Source organism: Podarcis bocagei (assembly GCF_964188305.1).
Source record: "Podarcis bocagei genome assembly, chromosome: 5".
Classification (NCBI taxonomy): Eukaryota; Metazoa; Chordata; class Lepidosauria; order Squamata; family Lacertidae; genus Podarcis; species Podarcis bocagei.
The window spans coordinates 33,952,822-33,968,367 of record NC_138129.1 but is presented as its reverse complement, the minus strand read 5'-3'; the positions used below and the strand labels follow the sequence as shown (position 1 = coordinate 33,968,367).

Sequence of the window (15,546 nt, the reverse complement as noted above, 5' to 3'; positions counted from 1 at the left end):
TATGAACAAACCGTGTGCTAGGGCAAAGAGCCTCTTTCCTTCTGCTTTGCTCTGAATGAGAAGCTTTCATTAATTTGGCTTCCCATGACATGTGAACCCAACATCCAGGTTTGTTGCTCCCAAATTAGCCAGCATCAAGCCAGGATCATAAACCAAACCCTGGCATGTTTGAGTGAAAAGGTTCTGTGCCAAAAATACTTATACCCTCCCATACCCTCTCAACCAATAATTCTCCTTCAATGAATGATGAAAGTGATTGCATTTTTTTTAAACAAAAACAAATTCTCACACGTGAGGTGGAGGACTATGCTTACTTCACTTTTGAGGCGGACAAAGGGTGTTCATGATTGAGTTTCCTTTTTTTCATTCTGCAAATCATTGCTTCAGTGCCCTGCATTCAACAGCCTTTCTGTGTATCCTCAAAACCCCATAACATCCATTGATTTTTTTTGTTTTTTTATAATCGAGAAGTGTATAAATTTTATGAAATAATTGTCATGAAATTCCACTTGATACTGATCCAGAGCAGAACTCTGACATATAGTTAGCAGAGTAAAAACTTAAACAGGTTGCAGGAGTCCCAAAAAAATAGACCAGAGGCAATTGTATTTCATCCAGCAGAGCTTCACTGCTATTGCAGGCAACATGAGCATAATGGTCACAGATCCAGTACATTCAGGATTGGCACTGTCTATAAGAAATCCAGTTGCAGCAGACTTAACTTAAACTTACAATAACTTATAATGAGTCTAACCCTTAACACTAAGCGTACTATATACAGAACACCACACCAGAAGGAAAGAGATAGAAAGAGAAAGTGAAACCCAGGCTCCTCCTGGCCTCAATATCACAGCCCGCATGACCTTGACAGAAGAGATAACAAATCCAGTTTAAGGAAGCTGAAGGAATAACCCAAACATGGACCTTCTGCTTGTTTCTTTCACACAGAGAAGCTTCCAGAGCCCTCTTGAATTACCGTATTTTTCGCTCTATAACACGCACCCGACCATAACACGCACGTAGCTTTTAGAGGAGGAAAATCCGTAGGCATGCCACCCGTAGGCATTCCCTCCATAACACGCACAGACATTTCCCCTTACTTTTTAGGAGGAAAAAAGTGAGTGTTATGGTGCAAAAAATACGGTAATTAGACTAGGAAAGATCTCTACACATTAGATCAATACTTTCTGTACTAAGAAATACAAACTGACAATAATAATGTTAGTCTTGTTTTGTTTTATTTTGCCGCTAGTTCTGATTATTTGGGACAGGCATTCATTCATTCATTTTATTTGTATGCTGCTTTTTCACAAAAAATCATGCTCAAAATGTCTTAACAAAGAAAATAGGAATACATTTCAAACACCACAAAATCAATTTGATAAAAACAAAACAACAACAGAAACCATAATAACAGTAACAATTTCATAATAATATACGGTAGTTAAAGCTATGGTTTTCCCAGTTGTGATGTATGGAAGTGAGAGCTGGACCATAAAGAAGGCTGATCACCGAAGAATGGATGCTTTTGAATTAAGGTGCTGGAGGAGACTCTTGAGAGTCCCATGTACTGCAAGAAGATCAAACGCATCCATTCTTAAGGCAATCAGCCCTGAGTGCTCACTGAAAGGACAGATCGTGAAGCTGAGGCTCAAATACTTTGGCCACTTCATGAGAAGAGAAGACTCCCTGGAAAAGACCCTGATGTTGGGAAAGATGGAGGGCACAAGGAGAAGGGGACGACAGAGGACGAGATGGTTGGACAGTGTTCTCGAAGCTACCAGCATGAGTTTGACCAAACTGCGGGAGGCAGTGGAAGACAGGAGTGCCTGGCATACTCTGGTCCAAGGGGTCATGAAGAGTCGGACATGACTAAACGACTAAACAACAACAAATAGCAAATAATAATAATAATATTTTAAAAATCCAAATTTCAAGACTATAAACAGAAGAAGATTAATCTAATTGATTCAAGAATAACACAGAAGCCTTATAAGAAGCTGCTGCAGGAGAAGAACTGAGCAACATCATGGGAGGGGTGTTTCCAGGACTAAGATGAAACCGTGAAGCTCCCTTGTTATTTTTACCATTGGATGCTGGCATATGCCGCCCTTTAACCATTTGACCAAAGAACTAGCGGGTATCGGAAATTGTTCTCTTTTAACATATTTATTCAGCTTTTTTAGGACCCAGACACAGCCATAGATGCTTATCTTTTTTCAGGACTATGTCTAGAGAAGTAACCCATTCTATGGGTTCTTCAATGCAGTATTCTCTATGTTTTATATTTATATTTTATTGAAACTTTTCAGTAGAGAAAGAGAATTAAAAGGTGAGGAAAAGTGAACACAAAACAAAATTAAACAAACAAAAAGAAAATTACTTGAAACTGTGGTATAATACAATCTGTAAATATGTGTGTGTGCGTGTGTGTGTGTGTGTGTAGAAGTAGAACAATTATTCTAATGAGTATAACAACATTATGCTTTTCTGTAAATGGATTCCAAATATCCTTATATTTATCCATACACAATCTACGTCTACAAGCAATCTGTATGTTGCAAGTGTAGGAATATCCATCATTCCAAGGAAGCCATGGTATTATCTTTCTAATGTATCAATATCAGTTTTCTAGCGGAAGCAAGGACACAAAAAGTCCATTTATGTCAACCCACTGCCAAACCATATATAGTTGGTTTAGAACTTTCATCTGACAGTTTTTAATTTCCGGCCAAAGTAATATTTAACTTAATACGTTCCTCCAAAAATTTATAAGCATCGGACATTGCATAAAACGTATTTTTCAAAGCAGCATTTTTCTTATTTCACCTGCAGCAGATTGCTGTTGTATATAGTCGCTTTCTCTATCAATTGGTTTAAAGTTAGTATACCCACATTCATCTAGTTATTCCATACTGCCATTCCTCCCCTCCCACCAAAGTGTTAAAGTAGGATTTCCCCACAAAGTCAGTTTAGAATTGGGGAAATTGTCAAATGCATTTTTATGAGACATAATGTTCCATAGCTTTCTAACTGAAAAAAGTGCATCAGGCAAATCCTGGGTTTTAGTGTATTTTGATCCCTAATAAAAGACCTGACCTATATATGTATATTCTAGGATTGTTCATGTCAGAAAAGTATCACTAGTTTTGGGTTTCCAGTAACTAGTATTTGACAATAAGTAAGCTTGGTGATATAATTTCAATTTTGGAATGCCAAATACTCCTTGTTTAATTTGTACTTGCATTTTTAATAACAGTAATCTTGGGAGTTGAAGAAGCCCATAGGCATTTCCTTTATAAGGAGGGTTTTTTTAAAGAAATATTTTATCAGAATATGAACTGGAATTCCTTTCAGAATATAGTTTAGTCTGGGAATAATATTCATTTTGAGAAGATTCACCCTTCCTCAAAGGGTAAGTACCTCCCATCTATTAATATCTAAAGAAACCTTTTTGATTATTTTATTAATATTACATAACTGGGTTATGTCATTTGGTATTAAAATACCTATATATTTAATGGATTTTGAACAAATATGGAATTTTGATTTCTTAAAAGTGAGCACCTTTTCACCTATTGGCATCAATTCTGATTTAAGCCAGTTAATAGAGTAGCCAGTAAATTTGACCAAAAGTATATTGTTTGCATCAGCCTTAGTATACTAAGTAGCCTTAGTGTGAGATTTTGTAATAAACAAAAGTACTGTATATCATTCACAAGTAAAACAAAATTATATTCAGCTGAGTTGTGAACTGTTCTGCAAATCTCACTAAGTTGTCTAATACCACAGGCCAAATGTTCTAAGCAGATATTAAACAAAAAGGGGATCGGAAGCATCCTCATCTAGTTCCTCTATATAGGGGAAAGGTTTTGGACATAATGCCATTTGCTTTAACTTGATGTAGGTATATCATATGGTATCATGATCCAAAGGAAACCTGAATCTCTTTAATGCATGCTGCATATAATGTTTATAAATTTTATCAAAAGCTTTTTCAGCATCTAATGATAAGATAACAAATTGGTCTTTATTTTTAATTCTATTAAATCTATTACTGGTCTAATATTGTATTGTATGTTTGCCTAGGTTTTTTTTTTAATAAATCCTGCCTGATCATTTCTTATTATAGACAATATCACTACTTGTACTCTATTTGCCAACATTTTTGTTAAAATCTTTATATCAATGTTGATCATTTACAAAATGAGGAGTTTCTGTTAAAAGGTGTTTATTGTTCAGTTTTTTAGGTGACAAACGTATGCACACATATTTGGGCATAAATGCCATTTTCTTTCCTCTTGCCTTACTATTCATTTGTTATGGATACAAAAATATGCAACTATGTTTACTACCTGCAAGATCAGGACCAGAGCCAGATCAAGACCGTTAGAGGTCCTGAGCACCAAAAAGCTTATGGTACCTCCCAAATATAATTCAAAATAAAAACAACACTAAACCATAAAATAAGATTTTATCGGTTAAATTTCATCCTGTCTCTTATTTCAGTTATCTGAAACTAACATGGCAGGCTAAGGCTGTTTAAATCTCACCAGTTGTAATGTGGAGGGCAGTGGGGAATGAATAAATAGAAGTTGATTCATTCAACAGATAATTGTTGGTGTGAACAGGAGTTAATAGTACAATTAAGATGAATTTTGCAATTTTGCGAATCATTGCTCACTGTTCAGAATGAAAAGATGAAGTAATGATTGTGCTATAATCATTTCCCCACTGGTCATGTGCCACTGCTTTGGATTTTATTTATTTATTTTCACCTTTGATGCCCGAAATGAAGACTAGGTAAGTTCAGTGACTACTAAAGCCTCTGAATAATGGGAACTCGGGGCATTGGGTTAAATCTGAACATATTATCTGTTAAAGAACTACCGTATTTTTTGCACCATAACACTCACTTTTTTCCTCCTAGAAAGTAAGGGGAAATGTCTGTGCGTGTTATGGAACGGATGCCTGCGGGTGGCGGGTGGGATCTGCTGCAGTCGTGAGCAGAGGATCCATGGTTCCCCTTCCTTCCCTCCTCCGTGGTTATAAAGCATGGATCCACAGGATTTTTGCATTGGGCTACTCCAAACTCACTGTCAGATCACATGTCTGTGGCCACAGCATGAACCACAAAAATCATATATCCACTATTTTGTTTAGAATATTTTTTTTTCTTGTTTTCCTCCTCTAAAAACTACGTGCGTGTTATGGTCTGGTGCGTGTTATAGAGCGAAAAATACGGTAATTGTTGTTGTTGTTGTTTAGTCATTTAGTCGTGTCCGAATCTTCGTGTCCCCATGGACCAGAGCACGCCAGGCACTTCTGTCTTCAAAAGAACTAATTAGTTGAGTTTAAATAATTATGCTTTATTATGAATCTTTTATACCAGAATGAGACACTTAAAAATTGAAATTTTACTCTTCTCAATTATGTCCATCTCATAGGTTCCTCAGACTTAGTTAGACTTGAACCTGGAAACAAGGACACCAGGAGAAAGTTTCACAACACAGAGCCAACAGTTCCAGTTTTAAACTAATATCCTCCCAACAGGAAGTGCTAGCTGCGACCCGGAAGTCATTCTGGCGACTTCCCGGAAACTGTAAACTGACACGCTCGAGCAAAAAACGCCTACTTCCGGTGGCGCGTGGAAAAAAAGCAAGAAGGAACGTGGCGGAAGTTGATAGGGAAGAAAGCACCTGCTAGTGGTGCCTAGCAATAAGCGCACCGGAGACGGATCCAGTAGCTTCGACGGAAGCTCCCCAAGCCGGAAGTACGTCACAAGGTTGGGCTCAGACTAATACACTAGCGGCGGGGGTAGGGGGAAGTTAACAGCGGGGAAGCGACTGAGGCATTGGGTTTTCCTCGTCGCTATGTCCCGACTGCCTCAGGGGGCAGCTCAGAGCCAGGACAGGAAGGGCGAGGGGCACGAGGGGTCCGGAGCTTCCGCCGCCTCGCCCTGGTGAGTAGCGGGCTTCGCAGCTCCCTCAGGTCTGCCTTATTTTGGGGGGCGGGCGGCGGGTTAGAGCGCTGGGAAGTATCGGGTTCCGGAGCCTTTCGGCGGGGGAGGGGATGCCCGCGGCGGAGACGTGAAACTGAGGGGGGAAAACAAAGCCTTTGTTTGCGCGACGACGTTGTCTGGCCCTCGCGCTGTAACTACCACAGCGCCGCGTAGCGTTGGGTTCCTGCACTGCGCGCTCTTGGATGCCCCCTGGCGGCTTCTTGCGCTTAAAACAGCTGAAGCAGGAAACCCGCCGCTCTTCCGCTTGCCTCGGTGAAAGCGCGACCAGCCTTTGTGGGTGGTTTCCCCCAGGTAAGAGTTACGGGGAAGGTTCTTGTCCTTCGCCACCAGAGAGAGAGAGAGAGAGAGAATGAATGAATGCGTGTGAGGCAGTAACAAGGCATCACAGGCTGTCAACCAAAATTGTGCCCTGCCCCAGCTCTGCTGGTAGTGGTTAAGCAAAATAATAATGGATAAAAAATTTATCTGGACTTCAGTGGTGCCATAAAACAGGAGACTAGCCTCTGAAACTGGTTTCATTACCTTGCTCTGATTTCTTGTTTTGTTACACTGTTTCTATACCGCTTAATAGATAGAACGTATCTCTAAGCAGTATACACAAGAAGACTGAAATAACATTTTTTTAAAAAACAAACAAACTATATTTAATTACAAAAATACAGTTGACATATAACTGGTAGCATATCCACTGAGTCTTCTGGTCAGGAGGTGCTGTTGCTGGATGCCAGTTCAGTCCATAATAAAACCATAATAAAACGATTTGATTGGGGATGAGCGGGCTCATCTGGCTTGCATTACCAAGACTTGGGTGAGTGAGTTGTGTGGACTGGACCTTACCCAGCTCTGCCCATCTGGGTTTTCATTACTGCTCCAAGCAGACCAAGTAGGGGGACAAGGTGGGGGAGTTAACCCTTGTCTATGAGGACACCATCTCCTTGACCAGGGATGGCCAAGGAGATGTTTGGTGTTGGGATAGACAGATTGGGTATGCTGTTAGTCTACTGACTGCCCTGTTGCCCAGCAGTATCTCTGATAGGCTGGCTAAGGGTAGTCTCTGGGATATTGTTGGAAGACCCTAAAATGATAATTCATGGTGACTTCAGTATCCACATGGAGGATGCTGTCAGGCAAGCTCAATAGTTCATGGCCTCTATTACAACCATGAGTCTCTCTTAGATGGTTATCGGTCCAGCACACCAGGAAGGGCACACCTTTGATGTGATCTTTATCCAAGTGATATGAGGGATGGACTGAAGATGCAATACACTCCGCTGTCATGGTCAGACCATTATATGGTTAAGTTTGGACTGACAATGGCAGTTCCCTGCCCTCTGTAAGGGTGGTGAGCCCATTTGAATATCCCACCCTTGGAGACTGATGGAACTGGATGTGTTCTGGAGTGCTCTGGGAGATTTTCCAGTGGAAAAAGCTGGTGATCCTATTGAAGCCCTGGTTTCACTATGGAATGATGAGATGAAATGGTTGACACAGTGGCTCATTTTGCAGCTCGTATTGTGTCCTCTACTAGCTGCCTAGCTCACACAGTCTAGAGGTGACTAACTCCCTGTATGGTGAAGGGACCTCTGGAACCCTTTGAGGTCAAAGTCGGTAAACTTTGGTGTGATATTGACTCTTCACTTGCTGCAGCTCTGGTTTTAGTACCCAGTGTTGCTATTGAGGTTGTTTTGTGGGATCAGTGTTACCTTATGCAATCAGTTGATGTGGACAAGGTGCTGGTGGCAGTGCCTCTGACCATGTGCCACCTCAACTCCTGTCCCTCCTGGTTTATCAAATCTACCAGAGGGGGATGACTAGTTGGGTTCAGAGTGAGGTTAATGCTTTGCTATGTGAGGGGATGGTTCTTTCTGCTTTGAAAGAGGCAGTGGTGTGAGTCACTCATGTGACCACTCCTAACAAAACCAGCTCTGGGCCCTTCCTTTTAGTGTTAGAAACTGGGATAGAAAAGCTAGGAGCCAAATGGCTTCTGGGACCTGGGTTATAGGCGCCAAAACAGAATGTCTAGTCATCACGGGGTGGGTGGGTGGGTGGGTTGGCAACACTTTTTATTTATTACTTTGAGAAGCATGAATTAATACGCAAGTCACATAAGTGACACATTTTTAGCAGAAAATGTGAACACATGTTTAATTTAGTGGTTACAATAAAAATATTGGGACCATACTTCCGTTTTCAAAACACTCTATACTCTTTATTGTTAAACTCCTTAACTTATTATCTATTCTTAACATTTACTTTGAGGCTTCAAAGCATAAACATTTCAGTAATCCTTGAGTGTCAGCCAGGTGCAAAAAATGGCACCCAGACTTTTTGAGGTGCTCGCAAATGGAGAACCTTTAGGTGCAAAATGTGCCTGGCGCCCTGCTAATTTCAAACCCTGAACTTCCTTTAGATTGGAACAGCTATCAGCCAATTGCTAATTCCTGTTTTGGGGGGAAGGTGCAGATCTGCACTGTTTGCCCATTTGCTATTGGGTAAAGTTCAAGGTGTTACTGTTAGTATATAAAGTTCTTAACAACTTGAGACCAGTTTGCCTATGAGATTGCCTTGCCCTACATGTATTTACTTGACCACTTTGATCGGTGGAATTGGTACTACTACAGGTGACAAATAATACCCGTTTCACATTTGTAAAGATTCTTTGGTGTGGCAGCGCCTACATTTTTGAACTCCCTGCCTATTGAGATCAAGCATGTGCCTTCACTATGCTATTTCCAGTGCCTGCTAAAAACATTCCTGTTTTGACACACTTACTCAGATGCTTAGAAAGCTGAAGTAATTTTAATTTGTTTTAGTTTGTTAACTTGCGTTTTAAAATAGCATTGTAATTTGTTCTTGATTTGTGTTATCTGCTTTGAGGTTGTTTTTAATCAAGTGGTGTATAGATTGTATTAAATAAATAAATAAACATTAGCCACCCCTCTACTCACACTTCTTTCTCCACAGTTCTGCCCCTTTCTCCTCCAGCTGCTTTATTGTACCATAGAGAGGGCTTGCTTTTATGGAGAGGCACCAAGGGAGATGGCATTTCCTCGGCTACCCACAGTTGTGCCCCATTAAGCAGTCAGCCGCACTCTGCACCCACAGCTTCAGGTGCAGAAGGTTTGGTGAGTTTCCCAGAGTCCCAAGGATGGAAAAAGGACACCCCACCACCCCAGTTTTCTCTGCAGCCTCTGCCCCTTCTCCAGCTCCTTTCATTCCATTCTCTTGCTCTAGTAGTGCCTTGAAGATAACAGGGGCTTCTCAAGTGCACAAGAACATTTTTTAAAATAATGACCTCCCAGTGTGTTTCGAGTTGTTCCTTAGGAGCACTTTTGAACAACTAGTTTGAACCTGTTATCTACACACTGTTGCAATTGACTGTTCAAGAGTGTCCCTGAGAATATATTGGATCCATAAATAGATCTTGAACACTTGGAGGCGGTCTTCCTTCTTTTTCCTGCAATTGGTACCTTCCCATTTTTCTTTTCTGCCTCAAAAATAAATGGCAAACTGAATGAGGCAGGTGAGCATCTTTCTTTGGAAAGGGGAGCCCTTCCTTTCTGCACCTTTTATTACAGTGTGCTTTCCCCTGTTGCTTCAGTATTGTAGATTGAATGAGTGAATCTGTTAGGCTTGGTGTCTTTTTCTCGACAGAAATTTATGTGCCTTCAGCAAGGGCACTGAAGGCAGAAATTATCCCATCTCTAGTAAGGAGCACCTTTTAATTTTTTTACCTGGCATGTAGCTGTATAAAGGCTTCCATTGGAAAAAAATCTGATGACCTTCAACAGCTAATTAGAGAGAAAGTGGTTCTCCTAGTGATCAGTGATGAAGCATGCCATGTTGTTATGACTATAAGCTAACAAATAACACAAATTACACTGGTTTTGCCTTCCAAATTAGCCAAGATGCTTTTCAGTTGGCTTTTCAGATAAGCCTCTGATATGTTCAGTGTAGATGTACCATTCACAGTACATAGAGTTTAATGCGAAATAATAATAGTGTATGAGTGATAGTTATTTACGTGACGTTTTCCCCTTCAAGTGTTACAGGTCATATATACAAAGTAGTTCACACTACTGGGCTGGATGGAAAAAACCTTCTGGAATTGCTTCCACTTTCTAAACGTATAGGAAACATTGTGTCGTTGGTTCAGCCACCAGTCATATCTGATGCTAAAGGGGAAGACTCCATGTCTGGTCATAGTCATCTTAAGGACCTGTTTACAAATATAACTCCGTCTTCATTTGTTAAAGCTCCTGAACTTAATACAGCTACTCCTGGAAAATTAATTTTACCAAAGCCATTGGAAGAAATGGAAAATATGGAAGTAGCTCCTCTTGCAAAAGAGAACCCAACTACGCCATCAACTTCTACCATTCACAGCAGTTATCATTCAGGTGATAATTCCTGGGAAAAGGATGCTACTCTAGTTTCCCCACACAAGAGCAGTGCAGAATATGTACCTGTGAATAAAAAACTCCCAGTTACTGTGAAGAGTCCTGTAGTGCCCTCTGGACATCACCTCCAAATACCAGCACACGCAGAAGTAAAATCTGTCCCAGCTTCTTTTTTGCCTCCAACAATTCAACAGAAGATACTGGCCACAGCAGCCTCAAATGCCTTTAGAACATGTGAAGTTACAAATGCATCAACTGTTATATATGTGTCGCCAGTAAATACAGTGAAAACACATTCAAAACCATTGCCAAATTTATGTCCACAGCCTGTCGGGGAAGTATCAAAATCTTTGGTGCTGACAATGGCACAAACAGCAGCCAGTAGTTCTGCCCTGGTAACGTCTGATAGCTTGGGAAACCAGTCATCTCCTATGAAGTGGGTTGTTGAAGAAAACCCACAATCAGCATCCTGCCTTGTTCCTGTAAAGTCGTCAAACAGCGTGGCATCAAATATCTTAAAAACATTGGTTAATCCTGAAGATGGAATAAACAACCCTGCCAGTATTCTGCCTACTTGTTCGAACAACCTGAATGAAAGCCAAGCAAAAATGCCCTCGATTAATGATAATGCTCTGGTGATGTTCAATGGGAAGGTGTATTTACTGACTAAGAAAGAGTCCACTGTGACATCAGCAAGCAAATGTGGCAGCCAAGTATCATTCGGTGCTGAAACACATTTCAGAAAAAATTCATTACAGTTCATTAATTCAGCTGCAGATAGTACAATAACCAACCAAGTTGTCAATTTAGTATTGTCGAAGAACAAAGGAATTGCCCCTTATGCAAAGGATCCAAAATCCAGTGAGAATATGAGACTTTTCCCACAGTCTGAACTAAAGGATTTTAAAGTTATGTCTCCATCTTTCACACCACCACATGGGAATCTGCAAGTAAGCAGCACCAGCCAACCTGAGGCAGTGTCCACACCGGAAAACGTCCTAGCTGGAGGAAATGTTGCTAAAATATCAGTCACAAAAGAAAGGATAAAGCATTGCTTACAGAAAATTATTCCTCCAAAAGTGCCTGCTGCTGCTTTAAAGCCATCTACAAGGCATGGTACTTCTGAAGACCAAGATCGAAAGGTAACTTTCTCGCTAGAGTAAATTGTACCAATGGTACAATTGTCTTTGATTTGAAGTGTCAGTTGCCTTAAATGAGTACTGTTACATAATTATTTTGATAGGGAGGATTTTAATAGGCTATCTGACAAGTGAGAGTAAAAAAAAAAAAATGAAACTGGTTTTCATTGCCTGCTGTCTCAAGTCTTTCACTGAAAAGAAATAAAATCTGAGCCATCAGCTGTTGTAAGGTTCTGTGTTTCTCCAACAAAAAATACTTTGTTGATGTCTATAGTACTAAGATACAGAGGCACTGAAATAAAGCTACCATGCAAGCTTCCAAGCTGTTGGGGCTAGGTGTGCTGCTTGCCCTGGGCAATTTTGATATTTAATCCAAAGGGGCAATGTTCTGGCAGTTTGGAAGGGGTCCTGTTTGTTTACTTGGGGCAGTATTGAACTAAATAATTGTGCAAACACAAGGATTACGATAGTGTAACAGGACTTCCACCCCTCTCCTCCCAGTACGTGTACCCTGCACTGTCCCCAGATCTGTTCTGGAAGGTTGTGGAAACCACTAAAATATATTTAAGAGGGGGAGCGCATTCTGTTACATTCAATACAACCCCATAGCTATTTATTATTTATATATATATATATGTGGAAGGCAATTCACAAATACGCCCCAAAGCGATTTACAGTCATATCCTTAAAAAGAGCTAACATAATTTTTAAAAGCATACAAAATAATACAGATTTAAAAACAACACACAATGAACACCTAAAGAAGAGACCTTTCCATCTAGCTGGAAAACCCTGTCAAAACAAAAATGTCTTCATTTGTTTCCAAAAAGTACAGATAGATGCACTGGAGAAGGAAGTTAAAAAGAAGTTAGTTTTCCTTAAGCTACAAACCAGCATTCACAAATAGCAAGTGTCCAAGGCTATCCAATTCAGAAGCAAAATGGGTTCAGTAACAGTTGTTACAGTAGTTAGAGTTTCACCACATAAAAGCCAGAGGTTTCTACATGCAAACATTTCTCCATCCAGGTGAGCAGTAGGCATTATCATTGCTCAATTACATGTTCCTTCCAGACAAAACCACTCATGAAGGCTATGGAACAGGGCTAGTAAGGGGTCTGGCTTGAAGAGGAGTGTGACTTGGGTGCTGGATTGAGAGTCCTGGAGCCCCCCAAAATTAAAGCTTTGTGTACAATACCCTTAATCATAGTGGTGTTCTGGCAAGCTTATATAATGAATGTTTATTATTTCAGATGGAGAGGATACTTGCAGGAGTGGCTGCTCAGATCAAACAAAGGAAACAGAGAAAACTCTGTCTTGAGTTGAGAAAAAAATTTGGCCTGCATAGAGAAGAGAGAGTATATCTGCAGAGAATTCCTTTATCAGTTATTCTCAGAAAATCAGAAGCGACTGTGTGTTCCAACAATGTACAGATGAGTGACTCTTGCAAGTTGCCACCGGAAGTACCTATTAAACCTGGACCTGAGGAAGAGGTATCCGAAATGTTTATGTGTCTCACCATACCATTTTGTTGTTTGAATTATTTTCATATTCATTGGTATTATTACTCAGTCATTGAAGCTTCTTGCAATGATTGGCTGAGCTATTGTTATGTTGCAGTGTTTTCAAAATATTCTAACTCCTGAGCAAGCAGACCAACTTCTGCTTGGTTTGGAATAAACTAATAGGTATAGAATGAGCCATGTGGACACGTAGTAAAGCAGAGAAAAATAAATGGAGAGGGGAGAATGAGTGTGCTGTGTACAAAAAGAAAAAGAGAATCCCGAGAGGATGGGTGGAGTAAATTGGGCAAGGGAAAACAAGTCCAAGAAAGGTAGAGAAAATGAGAAAAGGTATTGTGAAAAATCTTCATGGGGCCCTAGCACTCAAAAGTAATTTCTATGATTATGTTAACTTGGGAAATATTTTGACATATATTTAAAAGCGACAGCTGGTGCAAAATGCAGCAACTAGGTTGTTGATTGTGGCACTCCATCAACACCATAGAAAATATCGGTTGAGGGAGCTGCACAGGCTGCCAATATGCTAATAAGCGCGGTTCGTTGGTTTTGTTGTTAGCATTTAAAGCCTTAAACAATTTGGGGCCAGGGTATCTAACGGACCACCTTCCCCCAGAAATGTGCTTTTTTTACAGGCGGTGACAATTTTGTGCAGGGTGTTCTGTTCACAGCCCCCACATGCATCAGCGGAGCACATATAAGCGCTCCATACCCCACCAGGTACATAAGGACCCGCATGTCGGCGATCACACATCAGCAGGACATGCCTAAAATGGTCATTACATTTACTAGAAACTGTATTTTTCGTGTTTTGGTTTCAACCCTCTGAAATTTCAGTTAGCTGAAATTAGACAGCCTAGTGTCACGATGTTTGGTCGCCTACTTAAATCATTTTTAAGAAGCCTTTCTCTGAAGTCACTGGTTGAACAATAGTGTATCTGAATAAATAGCTTTATTGTTTTTAAATTTTTGGAAATATTTTAGAAGAAATGGCTTTAATGTTTTAGAATTTGTAGAGATTGTAGTATTATTTTCTGGAGTGATTTGTTTTTAGAACTCATGTTTTATTCTGGTTTTTATATTGCACACTACTTGGTTGGCTTTATGCTATGAAGTGGTTTATGAATTTGTTAATAAATAAAATTAACAAAAATTGGTACATGTTCAGTAGATTTTAGGAATGTAGGTCAGAATTTTAGGAAAATCTAGCCCAGTATTGTCCAGGTATTGGTTGGGACTTTCTGCATGCTCTACTTCTGAGCTGCAGTCCCTCCTGAGCTTTGGAAGTGAGTGGCAGTAAGGGGGGGATAACATTAATGAATTTTACTATTACTAAAAAAACCCCACATGATTTGTGAGTAGGGCATATTCCACGATACTAGGTGGATATTTTCATACAAATCTAACCCACTCCTTTTCCACTGATACTGAAAACTATCATTGCCTATAGTGGTTTATACAATCCCAAGGCATGGAATATGTTGGTGGTAGTTAAGCAATTAGAATAGTTCAAGTTATAAAATAGTTTGTGGACTATATATTTTATTTTTTTGAATAATTATAATGTCACAATAATATAGTATTACCTAATATTCTTCTCCTCCCCCCCCTTACAGATAACTGAGGAACAGGAGGAAGAGTTGAATATAAAGAGGAAGGCAAAAATGCTACCAATACAAGAAAATACAAAGAAGCAGAAAACAGAAATACAATCTATACCAAAGCCAAATTTGAAATGTGGCAACTCTGACTCAGTAGTGGATAACCCGAGTAGCTCTTGCACACAACTTGTATCAGAGCAAGGAAATCCTACAAGCATTCTGCAGTTCTCTCAAAGGGCGGACCCACACTCAAATCTTTGTGTTCAAAGTAATGAAGAGAACAAAATTTCAACCTCAGCTTTACACTACAGTGAACATGAAACTCCTTTAAGCAAGGGTACTTTCAGAGAAGATTTTTCATTTAACCCTCCAGATCTGGAGGAAACAATAAGAGATGAAAAAATAGCAAAGCTTAAACTCATGCTGAGGGAACGAGAGGCAGCACTAGAGGAAATTCGTAAAAAAATGCAGCAGACGTGACAAGCCTAGTCCTTACTTAGCCCCAAATTTTGCTGCAACCCCTTTGCAACTTAACATTATTTCTTGTTTCTTGCATATAAAGCAAATAAAAAATCTAGTTTTTTATGTTTACATATTGAGTGCAAGTATAAACATTTTCAAGCCTAGGAACTTATGTAGCAGAGTATTGTTTGCAGAATGTGGTACTTGTTAGTTCAATATATTCTCTCATTATTTCAGTAAATGCAGTTTATATTCTTGTTGTTTACTGAGGTTGTTTCATAGAATGAAATGTAAATCTTTTTTTTCAGTTTTGCGTTAAAAGGAACAGCTTAAGTTTGTTTCAGAAAAATGAAATTTCTAGAAAAATTGCTAGTATTAACTTATTTGAATTGGGTACTTGGAATC

At 39.8% G+C, this 15,546-nt stretch overlaps 1 protein-coding gene across 1 annotated transcript; it reads left to right on the top strand.

Moving 5' to 3' along the window:
• The first annotated feature begins 5,791 nt into the window (after positions 1–5,791).
• On the top strand, positions 5,792–15,270 carry LRIF1 (ligand dependent nuclear receptor interacting factor 1). The gene is made up of 4 exons (XM_081194815.1): positions 5,792–5,962; positions 10,067–11,564; positions 12,812–13,051; positions 14,695–15,270. Exons 1-4 carry the CDS (start codon positions 5,874–5,876, stop codon positions 15,157–15,159), a joined length of 2,292 nt encoding a protein of 763 aa, XP_081050941.1. The 5' UTR covers positions 5,792–5,873; the 3' UTR covers positions 15,160–15,270.
• Positions 15,271–15,546: the final 276 nt, after the last annotated feature.